At 34.7% G+C, this 16703-nt stretch overlaps 1 protein-coding gene across 3 annotated transcripts in view; it reads left to right on the top strand.

Annotated features, from left to right (window-relative positions):
- LOC105473267 (leucine rich repeats and IQ motif containing 1) overlaps positions 1-16703 on the top strand; it is a 239268-nt gene that overhangs the window by 102075 nt on the left and 120490 nt on the right. For all 3 annotated transcript variants that reach the window (XM_071071347.1, XM_071071349.1, XM_071071348.1), the window contains exons 16-18: positions 1075-1524; positions 5173-5374; positions 15525-15644. In XM_071071347.1, the coding sequence (XP_070927448.1) occupies positions 1075-1524; positions 5173-5374; positions 15525-15644 (772 nt within the window). The remainder of the gene's footprint in view (positions 1-1074; positions 1525-5172; positions 5375-15524; positions 15645-16703) is intronic.

The raw sequence follows: 16703 nt of genomic DNA, 5'->3' as shown, positions 1-16703 counted from the left end.
AAAATTCTTATTTTATAATATGTAAAATAGACTATATTTTATATATTTAATGCATAAGTGGTGGTGAGTTCAACAAGTAACCATAAACTCTTGATATGCTAATATCGAACCTTTTTTTGCATTATTAACCAATGAAATGAATAAAATACAAAACAAACATATTGGACGAGCCTATGCTAATGTCTAAAATTACCTTTGTGAACATAGGAACTATCAAATTGTCTACATTTTTGGAAATAATTGTAACTTTCATTTTGTTTGATGTGATTAACATTTTATTTTTTATATACTGTATTTTGTTTTCAGAAAAACATTAAGGCAGCTTATGGCAATATATTAAATATAGCCAGAAAATATGTTAGAAATAAGCAAAATTTTTTAAACATGAAATAAAAATAAAAGAAGACAAAATGTAGCCAAGAATACTCATATAAGTGAAAAGTCCTTTACATTTGTTATTGAGAACTTCAAATCCAGGCAACATTAAAATTTGATTAATTATACAACTTATAAAATTCAAAAGCTAGAAATCCAATAATTGTTCAAGAGAATCTTAGCCATTTATGTCTTAAAGTACTTGAATTCTCTTTGCAGTGGATTATTATTTTTCCAGAGATAAATGGGAATAAAAATTTTCCCATAATGTAAGTTCTTTGTTTAAAAGTCCAGTACAAATATTTTGCATGGCAAAAGTCAATGTAGAAAGCACTTTTAACTTTATTTCATAAATAGCTTCTCCAAATTTAGTCAACCATGATTTCTCATGTTTATGGTAGTAAAAGCATGAATTTTTCTCATTCATTTGTACCAAAAATACCTAGAATAAAAATGGTCCTAAAACTTCCAGACATGTTGTCTGGACTGATGGATCTAAATTAACTAAACAAATGTTTTCACATTTTGTTATAAACGAGATCCATTTTTATATAAACAACCAGAAATAATCTATAATGAATGTTGTAGTGAAGTTTAATATTCATTTGAGGCCATACAGTGAAAATTTCAAAACTTGCACAAGTTTTAATATTTGCTGATACTATTCTTATTAAATGTTCTCATCGTTTATTTGTTCAGAGATGTATTTACCTTGGATACTGCAGAAAATCTCTGTCATTATTTTAAAAAATTGATGATACTGAGTACTGAATACCGACATGCACACGAACGAGGGGATGTAAATATCACCAAGAAAGATGAATCAGAAGCCCAGAAAAATCATTTGGCCCCTACAAACAGTGACAGCACTCTGCAAAATGGAGTCTTCTACTCTTGTGCACATGAAGATAATCCAGACTCACCAGATAATCCTGAGAAATGGATGGACTCTGTCTCCAGCCGCTCCCCACTAAGCAACTCCTCCACATGTGAAAATATGGAAGGAAGACATCAGGAAATATTAGTATGCCAGAAGAAAGAAAACAGCAAGGCAAGCAGTATTCCCACCATAAGAATCCCATTTAAAGAAGTAGAAATGACAAATTCTGTGCTGAGGAATCACCAAAATATTGAGCCTAGTGAAAAAATGTAAGATATATAAATAATGTTTCTTCTATAGATGTATGTTTACTACTTATGATGGATGATATTAGTCAACGGTACCTAGTAATTTGCTGAAGGATTTAAATCACAATCATATTTCATACCGATTCCATTATGTTTTCATGAGGTGCACAAATCATTAATTATAGTGCAGATTAATTTGATTAAATTCTGGTTTAATTTCTAGTAGTATTTAAATGAGTAAATGTGAATTTTTTTCTGCCTTGTAATATATTTTAAGGAGAAATAAAATACAATACTCTAAAAATAATAAAAACATTTTCTGAGTAATCAAGTATTTTAATTTTTAAAAAATATACCTTTGCAGGCTGGGTGCAGTGGCTCACACCTGTAATCCCAGCACTTTGGGAGGCCAAGGCGGGTGGAACACGAGGTCAGGAGATCGAGACCATCCTGGCTAACACGGTGAAACCCCGTCTCTACTAAAAAATACAAAAAATTAGCCGGGCGTTGTGGCAGGCGCCTATAGTCCCAGCTACTGGGGAGGCTGAGGCAGGAGAATGGCGTGAACCCAGGAGGCGGAGCTTGTAGTGAGCCGAGATCGTGCCACTGCACTCCAGCCTGGGTGACAGAGTGAGACTCCATCTCAAAAATAAATAAATAAATAAAATAAAATAAAAATATATATATATGCCTTTGCACATGCCATTTATTTGCTCATTGATTTAATAAACATTTAATGAGCATCTTTGCATGTATTTTGAATGTATGTGCTATAACTTTTTGGCATCAATAGATCTATAAGGTAGGGCAATATTCTCTATGATTAATCAAGTAAACCCCCTTATAACAATTAAATAATTTTAGAAAGCTAATGACTAACTATTGAACAGCAAGGATTAGGTTTTACTTTGTCCTGTCAGTTTCTTCTTGTTCTTTTTACTTTTGGCCTCAGAGTCAAGCTAAGAAAAGAAAAATTCCTCAGATTTAGTTTCTCTTATGAATTACTGGTGCTGAGCAGGGCAAATGTCAGAATACCACAGTAGCTAGCAAATCTTGCTTTTCCCACTCTTCCTTTTTTCAAAAGTTGTCAGGGTAAAGAGTAATTTTTTTCTTTTCTGGGAGCTAAGTAATTTGATATGTTGAAACTAACATATTTCCTAATGTAAATTTTTAATATTTATCAAAAGTGGCTTTAATATTTTCTGATTTGTGTTTTATCAGTTTATTTAATTGATTGCCTTTGCTCCAAACACTTCAAATGTTGCCTACTGAAATTTCATATAAACAATATTTTTAACTTCTTAATCCTAAATAAAATAGCCAAATGATGATAATAAGTAAGGAAGAAGAACTGAAAATACAGATTAAAGACCCAAAGAATAAACGGGAAGGAAAATGTATACCCGTTGCTGAATCTTAACACTCAGTGATTCAGGAGATTGTTAATTGTGTAAGAGTTTCCTAAGAATTATTTACATGTGCTCTTATTCTAAAGACACTTTTGACATTCTAAGTTTTGCCAAAAATATGATGATGATGATGATGATCATGGAGTTGTTTTTCTCAACCTGTAGTGCACCCTACATTTAGGAAACCATAAAGTCAGCTTCTTTACCTGCTTTCAATGTAGTGAAAAGCAGTCCATATGTTAGTGTCACTGAAGAAAATACCCCTCATCTACCTTCTGTTTTTGTTTTCCCTGGGGAATTTTGGTGATATCAGGCTGAGGAATTCATGCAATCAATGACTTTACAAAAAATTCACAGTTACAGTTCATGAAACTTGCATGTGTCTATAAAGAAATATAAGATACTGTCTCAGGTTTGATGTGTTTTCCCATAAGCCTTGTAATTTTTACTAGTTGCATATTGCAAATGTGTTTTCTGATTCTTTTCTTTATCACCCAAAGTGCCTATTAAAGGTGCTTTGAAATCCCCTAATCCATTTTTGTTCAAAAGATGAAGTAATGAATGGATGATTGAATGAATAAATGTGAATTATATTTATATCAAAATTTACAAAGTTATGTTTACCCTAGGAGGAGGAAATGATTTGTTGGAACATGAATATTTTTTCAAAGTACTGGAAATTCAAGTAGTATATCTTAGACCGTGTATTTTAGCCTTTAACTTCAATATTCTATTCATAGTAAAACAGATTGGAGCGTTCTACTAGCTTTACATTAAATGGTGGTGATGATAACAATGATGATGATAGTAATGCCGATAATAAGCCAAAACAGCAATAGAAAATGGCTTCATAATTCCTTTCTAATTTCCCAGAAATGTATTACTATGAGGAAAAAAAAGTGTGGTCATATCTAGTAGAGTTTATTACTTCATTCCACTTTGCCTTAAAATAAATTGTATGAGGAATGAAGAAATTTCATTGGATTTGGCAATTATAAAATTATTGAAAACTATTTCAAGGGAGCATTAGGAAATGGAGATACGCCAAGAATTACAATTACTTATCTTCTTTTTTTTTTTTTTTTTTTTTTTTTTTTTTTTTTTTTTTTTTAGACGGAGTCTCGCTCTGTCGCCCAGGCTGGAGTGCAGTGGCCGGATTTCAGCTCACTGCAAGCTCCGCCTCCCGGGTTCACGCCATTCTCTTGCCTCAGCCTTCCGAGTAGCTGGGACTACAGGCCCCCGCCACCACGCCCAGCTAGTTTTTTGTATTTTTTTTTTTTTTTTTTTTTTTTTTTTAGTAGAGACGGGGTTTCATCGTGTTAGCCAGGATGGTCTCGATCTCCTGACCTCGTGATCCACCCGTCTCGGCCTCCCAAAGTGCTGGTATTACAGGCTTGAGCCACTGCGCCTGGCCTACTTATCTTCTTTTTAAGCCAAAGTCAGGAATTTGAAAAGGGAGTAAGACAGAATAGTCAGCACTTTGACTACACTCTTTACCTTGATAATATTACTCTAATAATCTATGTTGGGAAAGAAAAACATTTCTGATTAGTAAGAGTTAAATTACTAAACACACTGACAATCCACTTTTATAAATGATGTATATTTTAAATCACATTTTGCTAATGTTGCTGGGCAACTTAGGAGGACATGGAAAACACATAGCATTGATTCATTCAGTGCCTGAAATTGGCAAATAGGTGTGGACCACAAAAATGTAAGTATTTACTGCTGGGTCTGTAAGAGTGTAAGTTAACTGTTTGTGGGCAGAGAAGAAAGTGAAGCTCCTAAGCACCTGATAGGGTCCTTCCTCTTACAGTAAAGGCAGCCTTCTTCCTCTTACATTCGAAGGTCACTTCTCCACAATGAATAGGATTTTACCCTCTCTTGCCAAGCAAACATTGGCTCCTACATGTGTTCCCTCTCTTCTGCCTCATCACTTTTTCCCGTTCTCTCTGGACAAATATCCCCAAGATGATACAAAATCTCTATAAATCTCCCTCCTTAAAAGAAACAAATGAAACTCCCTTTTAGCCACATACTCAACTATTGGCCCATTTCTTTTCTTCAGATTGGAAGGTTTTCTTACTATTTTTACTTCTATGACAATGGTTAAGTAAAAGAAGCGGTCTTATTTTTAAATAATACTTTATGTGTTCTTTGTTTAAAATATTGCTTAGGAGGAACTTTTATCTACAACTGTGTATTTACAGATAATAACAAATGTGTGTGTGTGTGTGTGTTTCTCTCCTCTTAATAGTATGGCAGCTGTGGTCATCCAGTCATACTGGCGTGGTTACCTCATGCGCAGACAGATGCATTTCTCCACAAGGCTATGTACTGCTGCAACAGAAGGACTGCCAAATTCTTCCATCAAGAATCAGACTATTTTAAAGAAAGAAAAAAGAGAAAATATTGTGAATATCCAAAAACAGAGAGAGAAGGCTGCTGTTCTTATTCAGGTTAATTTCAATCTTTTGGTAACATAGTTACAAAAGACTTATTAGTTGTCTTTCATGGTTTATTCTGTATTAAAAATAGCCTCCAAGTTTCAGTGATTACAGTTATGTAGACTTATTTCTTATTCAAGTGACATGTTGGCTGCAGGTTAGCTGCAGGTTGGCTGTGGCTCTGCTTGGTATCTGGATTGAAGGAATAAGCCTTCAATACAAAACACTATTTGCATGACTGAAGGTCAAGCTGGACCACACAACCATATTTAAAACTTCTTATCAAGGCTGGATGTGGTGGCTCAAGCCTGTAATACCAGTACTTTGGGAGGCCGAGGCAGGAGGATTGCTTGAAGCCAGGAGTTCAAGATCAGCCTGGCCCACAAAGAGAGGCCCCATATCTGAAAAAAAAAAACCACAAAAATTAGTGGATGTGGTGGTGCACACCTGTAGTTCTAGCTACTTGGTAGGCTGAGACAGGAGGATTGCTTGAGCTCAGGAGTGTGAGGTTGCAGTGAGCTGTGATCATACCACTGGGAATACAGTGAGACCTTGTCTCAAACAACGACAATAACTTTTCATCAAGCATGTCATTTGTCACATCTGCTAACATTTGATTAGCCAAAGCAGGTCTTACTTGGCCTTGATAGCTATTTCTATATGTTTGAAAATCTACCAAAATAATTGTTAAAGTTTTTCAAATACTTTCGTTTAAAAATTTAGAAAGCAAATAATTAACAGACTTGACTCAATCTCACCAAGACCAGGGTTTTTGTTTTTGTTGTAGCAGTGTAAAACATTACCAATTTATTACCTTAAAATGTTTGTAACTCAGAAGTCTGAGCACAACATGGATGGATTTTCTGCTCAATGTCTCACCAGTCTGATATCAAAGTGTTGACTTGGACCTTAGTTCTCATCTAGGGTTTGGGTCCTCTTCCAATCTAATTTGTTGCTAGAAGAACTCATTTGCTCACAGCTGTAAGACTGAGGTTCCCAGTTTCCTTCTTTCTGTTGTCCAAGGACTTCTCTCAACTCTTAGATGCCACTGGCAATACCTTACCAACTGGTTCCTACAGGCAGTTGACAAAGTATATTCCAAGGTCCGATTTTAAAATGAAGTTCATCTTGATCACACTCATTTTTAAAAATTTATTTACTCATCAAATTTTTTGAGAAGCTACGACTTGTCAGGAATTGTTTTAGGCTCAGGAAATAAAACTTAAAATCAACAAGATTCCTACCTTCGTGGAATTTATATCCTGGTAGAGGACGCAAATATAAACTAAATAAAATAAGATCTGTAGAAATTCATGGTATTGTACCTAAGTTGAATGATAACAATTAAACAAAATTTAACATTTCCCTTTATTCATTCAGCAAATATTTCTTGCTACAAAAATCTTTGTGGCTTACATTCTGTTGGAATATGCAGTTAATAAATATGTTCGCTATGAGAAATATTGTGGGTGAAAATATAAAGCAGGAAAAGTGGGATGGGAGTATGAAAGAAAAGTTTATCATTTTAGATAGGATGGATGTGTAAGACCAGGAAATGTGACACTGGAGAGAGATTTAGTCATTAGACATCTGTGGGAAGAATATTCCAGGCAAAGGAACATCAGATTCTAAGGCCATGATTTAGTAGCCTGCCCACAGTGTTTAGGAAGTAGCAAGAGGCCAGTGTAACTAGAGAATGATGAAAAGGAGCAAAGTAGGATTTATAAAAGGTCTTATATGATATGGAAAGACATTGGTGGAATTTGAACAGTGGATTGACATGGTCAAGTTTACTCTGTGTCACAATTATACTATAAGAGAACAGAAGCAGAAGCAGCAAAATCACTTAGCAGCCTATTAGAGTAAACCAGGCAAGAGATAACATTGACATGGACCCGAGTATCAGCAGCGGAGGTGGTAAGACTATCACATTCCAGAATATATGTTGATTTTTTCTTGAGAGTAAATACATGAGAGATAGAGAGGAATCAGGAATGTCTCCAAGGTATTTAGGAAAAGCAACTGGAAGAATGGCCTTAAAATTCAGAAAAAAAGAAATTACCTTTCCTCTCAAGTTCCTGGCTCTTAATATTAAAGACATAGCTTTCAAGAGAAATACCTTTGCTGAGCTGCTAATCAATGTATCCAGTATTTCTGTTTACTTAATTTGTCTATACTGTACTCCTCCTGAGAACAGTGCCTAGGCAAAGCTGTTTTTCTTACCTGATAGAGGTGGGAGTGAGGAGACAGTAATTGATTCAAGGAAACTCTGAGAAAAAAATAAAAAAAAAAACCTTCACTTACTATCTCCAAATGTTATTTTGCTACATAAGGAATGTAGATGCCATGCATCCAAACTCCTTCCTGTCATCAGTGGATGAACAATACATTTTTCAGCATTGACAGTAAATAACTATTCAACTTTTGCTTCATTCCTCTCAATAAAGAGAAGGTTCATTACCTTACGAAATAGTCTAGTTGTGACTGGTATCTCTGTTATGAGTTCTTTGGTTGAGCTTCTTTGTATCAGTAACAAAAGGAAGCATCATTCAGTCTTTCTTCGTAACTTTAATTCTCTTTTGTACATCCTGTTACTTCAAATCATTGAAGTGAACTCCATTTCCACATCTGCTAGGAACAATCATCTAGCTTCTTAAATGACTCATCTTAAAATATGAATTTTAGACTGTCTAAACATTCTGAAGTAGTACAGTGTGATTAGGCAGAAACAGCCGGGGCGTAACAAGGATCGAAATGAAAGATTTCATGAAGGATGTGCCAGAGACTGCTCTCTGTTCACCAAAACCACATTCTTCTCTTCTTCCTGGCATAGAGCCAAACTAGATTTCCAAGCTTTCCTTGCAGTTGATTGTGGCTCTCAGAGTTCTAGTCATTAGAATGTGAGTGGTAGGCTGGGCGCAGTGGCTCATGCCTGTGATCCCAATACTTTGAGAGGCTGAGGTGGGTGAATCACTTGAGGTCCAGAGTTTGAGTCCAGCCTGGCCACTGTGATGAAACCCCCATCTCTACCAAAAAACAAAACAAAACAAAACAAACAACAACAACAACAAAAACTTAACTGGGCATGGTGACAGGTGCCTGTAAGCTACTTGGAAGGCTGAGACATGAGTATCTCTTAAACCCAGAGGGGAAGGAGGTTTCAGTGAGCTGAGATCACACCACTGTACTCCAGCCTGGACAATAGAGTGAGATCTTGTCTCAGAAAAAAAATTCATTGGTAGATTTGTGCATCACTTTATCACTTTCGGGTCTACCCTGTAACATCTCCCACAGACACTCCTTCATTTCATTTTCCCTTTCTGGTTGGCTGAAATGGAGACAGCGTCTGGGGCATCCTTGTTGGAACTGAAGAGTGCAAAGTCTGGCTTCCCGAGTCACCTCATGTTAAAGTGCTGTCCCATTGGCTCATTTACTCTCTCAGTGTTTGTTATGTGATCAAGAGATAAACTATTTTTTTGGATTATTATACATTTTTACTCTGTTATAGCACTTACCCTACCCCACTTAAAGGATATGAGCTACACCTTAAGAAATAGTAGGACTCAATGTAGATAGGTAAGAGAAAGGAATTCCAGGCATAAAGGACAGTGGAAGTAAAATAACATAGGATTTCATGTTGCTTAACACAGGATTTCATGTTACTGGAATGATAGTAAGCTTCAGCACAACAAGAATACCAAAAGAACTAGAATCTTAAGAGAATGTAGGAATAACATGGTGAGAGATGTGTGCAGTTTCAACAAGGAGCAAGTATATAGTATGCTATGGGGGGTAGAAGTTGGTGATAGTTGGAGAACAAAAAGATGTTAGATATGTCCAATAGAGAGAATTGTCAGGCCAGAGAATTGATTCGAATGTATGAGAAAGAGAGATGAGTTCATCATAGATAGATTATTAGGATAAAAATGTGACTTTGTCAGAAATAAGTAAGTTAGAAGAAGAATCTGAACATTACTTACCCACATGTTTACATGACCATTATTTCTGATAAACTAAATAGAGATGGCTGGGACTTGAATTTCTGACCCTAAGCAGATTCATGAGGGAGATATCTCTGTGTGACACACCAGAAAACACACACGCTATGTATTTTATAGTCTGGAGCTTCACAGAAGCCCTGACCCTGATGATTTGAGCAGGACCCATTGGGAGCCACAGTGAATCAATCCTTGGCTCATGCCACTTAATGCTGGATTAAAGGTTGCCCTTGCTAGCTTCTTTTCACTAGGTCTGCACTCAATCTTGATATCATTTTGTTGGTATTTTAAAAAGGGAGGAAGGTAAAAAAAGATAAGATGATTTTAGGAGGAAAGATAAGAGAAAGAGAGCATGTTTCCCTGATTCTTGGAACCTTTCCAGGACAGGGTTGGGGAGAAAGTTATATGCAGTGTACCTCCCTAGCAGGAAGAAGCCACTTGGCCCATTTGCCATGTTAGGAGAAGGCGTTCTGAAAGAAAACAAGTAACTCACAGAGCATAAACACCCAGATATGAAAATCTAAGACTGGGCCTGGTGGAGCATACCTGTAATCTCAGAACTTCTAGAAGCCAAATTGGGCAGATTGCTTGAGCTCGGGAGTTCAATATCAGCCTGGGCAACATGGCAAAACCCTGTCTCTACAAAAAAATACAAAAATTAACTGGGCGGCATGTGCCTGTAGTCTCAGCTACTCAGAAGGTTTTGGCGGCGGATCTCTTAAGCCTGGAAGGTCAGTCAAGATTGACAGTGAGTCAAGATTGCACCACTGCATTCCAGCCTGGGTGACAGAGTGAGACCCTGTCTCAAATAAATAAATAAATAAAATAAAAATAGAACAAAATAGAAATAAAGATAATTTTTAAAAATCTCCAAATGAAAGAGGTAAAAGAAAAATAGTGTTACTTATCTCTGAGGTAGCTTGCATGTACTAGTCATCCAGACCATGTGACATGCCAATCATAAAGAGGGCAAAGAGCTGATAGTATGCTCCATAATGGGTAAGTTAAAAAGAGTAATGCCAATTTCTTAAGCAATGCTTTAAATTTTATTCCTTATTACACAAAGATGTCCTGTTTTTTTCTGCCACCCAATATTGTTCAAGTTTTTGACTCATATTGACATCCTTTCTCATATTAGAAGAACCTTAAGCTCCCTTAAGAAGCTAGAATTTATTTATAGGAACTTACAAAACAGAGGAATATTATCTACATTGAAATTCATTTTAGAGGTAAATATGATTAAAATTAAATCAACTGTATTTTTTAAATTATACAATGTTAAATATCACATGATTTTCTTATTTGTTAAACTAAGTGAATGAAGTTGTTAGAAATAAAGCATCAAGGAAATTGGGGGAAATATATTTATTGAGTACATATTATCTGATAATCACATGCTTCTCACTGTGTTTAAATTTTCTGGTTTAATCTACGTGGCAATCCTATATGACTTTTATATTTTTCCCTTTACAAATAATTTTCACCTTTCTTGAAAATATTGATAACAATCATAGTTTGAGTTAGAATTTTGTAGATTGGGCAAAAGAAAGCTCTATCAGTAAAAAGTAGAAAACTTAGTTTAGGCAATAAATAGACTAGATAACATAGCCCCTCCTGGACTCTCAAACCTACTTCACACTTTCATGGAAAAGAGATCTCAGTATGTATAAATGGAATCTGAAACCTGACACATAAGCAACAGCAAAATAAATTGTTGTTCTTCTGAGGGAGTGACAATATATTTCTTACTTGTCCTGTGGTGAGGTTGCCTTGGAGAGAGCTATAGGAGGCTGCTGAAATAGGTGGTGAGGTTTGATTGAAACAAGTTTCTTCCAGAAAGAGAAAGTGGGACTGGGGGTAGACGGAGTGGATATGTTTCACGGTTTGAAAAGGATAATTGAATTTTCAAGCCAGACACGTTGGGTGGGTAAAGGAGTAGAGTTATGCGGAACTAGCTTCTTTGACAGTGCTCTCTCCCCACTCAGAAAGTACGGTAGGTAACTATACCTATTCCTAGAAGCCTGAGTTTCTCACAGCTTTTTGGGAAGAAGGAAGGTAACATTGAAAGGCTCAAGTATTTATCACAGGCTGAGAAAAGAAAATCTCTACTACACTGTATCAGAGAAATCAGGCTATTAAGCATAATTAAGAACAGGGTTCACCACTTGTGAAAAGCTTATAAATTCCATTACAGTAGTATCACTGAGGCACAGTATGCCCATCTGTATCAGCATCTTCCAACTCCTGCTCAGGACCACAGGCTCAAGACTGTTAGCAGTGGTAGAAGTTATAGCACAGCTTCTGATTTGAGTAGTACAAGAGCAGTTAGTCACAGAATAAGAGGGGAAGAATGCATAGAAAACAGCAGTTGTAGGCCATTGCAGAAATCTTGCTCTACTGAGCTTAAGCCAGAACAAAGGTATAAGGAATAACATTCAGGCTATTAATTTTGCCTGCTGATGGTATCTTTAGGTTGGTGGCTCCTAGGCTCCATTATGCATATATATTCAAATGGTAAACACACAGTGGGAGGTCTTTAGGATACCCTATTTAAAATAGCAATACCTCCCCAATGCTCCCCATCTCTTGTGACTGTTATTTTTGTCCATAGCATTTATTTACCATACAGTTTAGTTTCCTTATGTATTTATTCTCAGTCTCAGTCCCCTTTAAAATGGGAAGTCCATGCTTAGAGATTTTTTTGTCTGTTTTAGTCACTGCTGTGTCATGTGTGTCTTGCATATAACAGACGTTCAATAATTTTGAAATCCATGCTACTTATTTACCCTCCTTGGTTTGTATGGGATGGGCTCCATGGAAGAATACTGTTCTTTTGCATTTCCATCAAGAATCATGATTATGTCCTTAATTGTTGGAAATTATGAATGACAACCAGCAAAAGAAGCTTGTAAGGTCACGTGAAGCTTGATTTCTCACTTTAGGTAATTATATTGATTGTAAGAAAAAAGGTAAGTGCACCATCTGTGATTTTCTAAACATTTAGTTACAAAACATTTCAAATGCACAGAGAAGACCCAAGACTCCATATACCTACCTTAAACATGAGTTGAATAACTTGTCAATGCTGACTCATTTAAAACCAATTAACGTCTTCCTCCACATCACTAGATTATTTGAAATAAATTATTCCTTTCATAAATATTTTAGCATGAATTTCTATAATTCAAGCAATTATATTGCTTTGAATATAATTGAAATACATTTCCAAGCTTAAAAATAACAATTATTTTTCACTATCACCAAATATGATACCAGTATTCAAAATTCCTGTACCATTTAATACGTTTGTTTGCAGATTTTTCTTAATCAAAATACAAGTCATCACTCAAACTTTTATTTTGTATGTTAAGTCTTTTATTATATAGCAACTCCCTTCTTTTTCTTGCAATTTATTTATTGAAGTGACCAGGTCATTTGTCCTATAGGGTTTTCCAATTTCTTAATTTTGCCAAATGCATCCTCATGACATCATTTAACATGCTTATCATTTCCTTGTTTTATGTAAATTGATAGTAAGATCTAATGTTTGTTCTGATTCAGGTTTGATTTCTTTAGCAAGAATATTTCATAGGTGGTGGTTGTATTACAAAGAAGAGGTACATAGTATCTGGTTGCCTCTCTTTCAGGAATGTTACTGACCATTGGTAAACATTGCCTAGATCAATTATTTTATTAATGGTTTACACAATGATGATACTTGATATCTACTATTCCTTATTTATTAACTAAAGTATTCAAAAATTACAAACAAAGTCTTTATCTATTCAACTATTTACTTATCCTAAGGTACAGTTCATATTGGAAAGGCAGGTTAAATGCTTGATATTAATAATTTTCCTTTATTTACCAATTTTTAGATTAATGAGGTCTCCTAGCATCCTCCAAAGGTCACCAAAATGGGTACTATGATAATAAACACAAATTTGAAATATATGTATTTGATTTCATTGCAGTTAGTATTATTATTGCTGCTTAAATGGTGGTCTTTTATTTGGCCAGTGGTAGTCTCATCAAGTTCACTTTTTGCCATGATTTAGTAGTCTTTAAAATTGTCCTTGCTTGCTAATGTGACACAGTGTTCCAGGTTCATTTGGCATACATTTTGCCCCAGGCCTAGAATCAGTCATTTCTCTAAAGACCGTTGGTTTCTTTAACGGAAATGACATATAGAGTACCCCATCTGGATTTTAGAAATACTTGTTTCTACTGGTATAGTTATTATTTATATAATGTAATTACATTGTACTTAGTTTTCAAATAGATATTTTTAGGAAACAAATATACCATGGGTACATATTGATGTTTTAAAGCTATAGTTAGGACTATAGAATTTTACTTATTTAATTGTATATTTGCATCTCTTTTCTTCTATAGAAAATCCTGATTTTTACTGACATTATCATAATTGCTTTTTTTCCTTCTCTCCCTCACTTCTCCTACCATATGTGTATGTGGGTATGTACACACACATACATATACAGTGGAAATAAAGACCACATAAATGAGAAAACAATGGGCTACTCAGAGTATATGCTAATGAGGGAATCAGCCATCATCACTTGCCTTTGGCGTAGACCCCAAAACATGGAAGGGAGTGGGGAAGTTTTTAGTGGAAAAAGGGAAAGCTTCAGGTATGCTCTATTGGAGGTTGTTGGCATGGGGAAAGTGGGTAGGGAGAGGCTAGAAGTAGAGCATCTTATGTTATTGTTTTGAGAAGCGTATTTGGCTTTCTCTGGTTGTTCCGGAGTTAGAAGCAGAGTAAAAAGCAAGGAAGCTGGGTCATTGATCAAGTTTTGACCATTCTTGGCTAATTGCTGCAGGGGTTATCACCTGGCATCCGGGATTATTTGATGCAGGTTATGGTTTGGCTTCCTATGCTGGCTGTTAACAAAGGTTTGGGTGACTGCTATTGTCATAGATGGTTTCACTGTTTTGTATATTTCACTTCTATCTCTCTCTCTGTCTGTGTATATATATTTCAGAATGAAAATACCAATCTTATTACTAACAATATGATTACTGAGAACCATTTTAAGATCTCTTTTGTGGTCAAACTTGTCTTCTGAGTATATTTCACCTGAGTGAAGCCAAATAAATGTATTTTTAAGTAACTTTAAATAACTTGTATGGTTATTCCACAGCATAAAACATTTTTTATATTTTAGGTACTTCTTTCTATTTCATATTTACTTAATTTGTTTCACAATTTTCTTATTTACTTAATTTGTTTCACAATTTTCTTAAGCATGTGCATAATTTGAAAGTCTAATCCAAGCAAGATGTATTTAGAGAAGTCTGGCTTCTATTGCTACACATTCTACCCCATTTTATGCCTTTATAGGTAACCATTTTTAACATTAATTTTATAATTTGAACGTTTTCTGTGTTTATATAGACTGCAATATATATGTTTATGTAACATATATGTTTATAAACAGTTTTTCATCGATAAACAGTAACATGAAAAACACTTATTTCTCCCTTAGTTTTCACACAATATATCCTGAAACTCATTCTCCAGGAGCATAAATATATTATTTATATTTATAAATATAAAGATATTCATTTTTATAAGCTACATTGTACTTGGAGTTACAGTTAGGAAAGGTCATCCTACTCCAGGATTATTGAGGAATCTGAGTGTTTTAAATTTTGTTGTTTTATGCTTAATGTATTTAAAAGTGAAATTAGTTCATTGTTATAGGCCATAATACTCCCTGTGTAATATGAATCCATTTATATACGTTGATGTTTTCCTAATTGTATTTTAATTTATTTTATACATAATCATTTGAACATTAGCAAAGTGGGTTTTCCTTTGTATCTTTTTCTTCTTAGTTTAGAATGGGTCCTGGAGGAATTGTAAGATAATTGATTGGTTGACCTACATGTGCAGTTGAGAGAGTTTTAAAGATTCTTTTTTGCTTACTACAAGGAAAGTCTCCTGAGATTCAGAACTTTAGACACATGTCGTCATTTAATTTATCTTTCAGTTTTAAGTGTCACATAAAGTTCAGAAAAGAGATTATTATGTCATTAAACTTAGGTCTAAGATGTTTTATCTTCCTAATGGGATAACACAGATAATCTGGTTTAGGGTTTGATCTATAACCTTGTATAACATACTTTACATTTTTGTTTAGGCAGTTTGGAAGGGCTTTATTTTGCGAAAGAAACTGACAGCAGCTCTAGAGGCTATTAAGAATGAAGAATCTGATGAAGAATACAGAGAAATAGATTTAGAGGATTTTACATTGGATGAAGTAAGTGTGAACTACAGTATATAAATACTGGTCTTAAAATATGTTTAGTGTACTATTTTGAAGCTAAACTAATTTCTAAGGTGTTTATCCTATTAATATTGTTACAGATCTTTTTCAAATAACACCTGAGAAAGTGTCTTAACATTGAAAAACTTTTCCTAACATCTTCCTTTATCCTGCAAACTTGTATAGTGTGCAAAGGTAGCAGTAAAATATTTTACAAGAGTGTCTTTGTGCCCTTCAACCATATTCTCCAGTTATCAAAATTAGGGAATTAACACTGATGCACTACTATGATCTAATCAACTTTATCAGATTTGTGAGTTGTCTTAGTAATGGCCTATATTTAGTCTGAGATCTAATCCAGAATCATAAGTTGCATTTAGTTGTCATTTTTTCTTAGTCTCCTTTAACTGGAACAGTTCCTCATCTTTTTTCTGTATTTTACAAACTTAATACTTTTAAAGACTACTGAAAAATTGTTTTGTAGAGTATCTCTGAATTTGTACTTGTTATATAGTTTCTTCTCATTGTATTCAGGTTATGTATTATTGGTGAGAATACAACAGAGGTGATACAGTGTTCTTCTCGATGTATCATTGCAGGAAGGTGATGAAGTTTCTCAGGGCATAAAATTATCCTAATCTGCATTTGGCTTAGCTACCTAGTTATAAATGCCCTGCCTTAAAAGATTTTTGTAGGAGGATGGTATATAAATTAATATAACTCTAAAGGTCATATGATATAAAAGAGGTTTTTTAAAAAACAATTAAAAAATGTTTTAATTACATAATTAAAAATGCTTATCTTTTATGCTAGAAAAAAGCCTATGTTAAACAAACATGAAACATACACATTTCTCTTTATTTTCCTTCATCTACCTATATGACCATCATTTTTCCAAAGTTCTCCTTATCTTTTTAAAACCTGACCATGAAGTTTATACTCTGATCATTGTAATCATGGTAGTCTTATGTAGCAGATATGTGAATGGAGTTCTAGTTAATTTTTTGCAGCGCTTAGCCAAGGTTCATGAGAAATGAACAAGGATGTGATGGT

This window comes from Macaca nemestrina, chromosome 10, assembly GCF_043159975.1.
Source record: "Macaca nemestrina isolate mMacNem1 chromosome 10, mMacNem.hap1, whole genome shotgun sequence".
NCBI lineage: Eukaryota > Metazoa > Chordata > Mammalia > Primates > Cercopithecidae > Macaca > Macaca nemestrina.
This window is presented reverse-complemented; position numbering and strand designations above follow the sequence as displayed.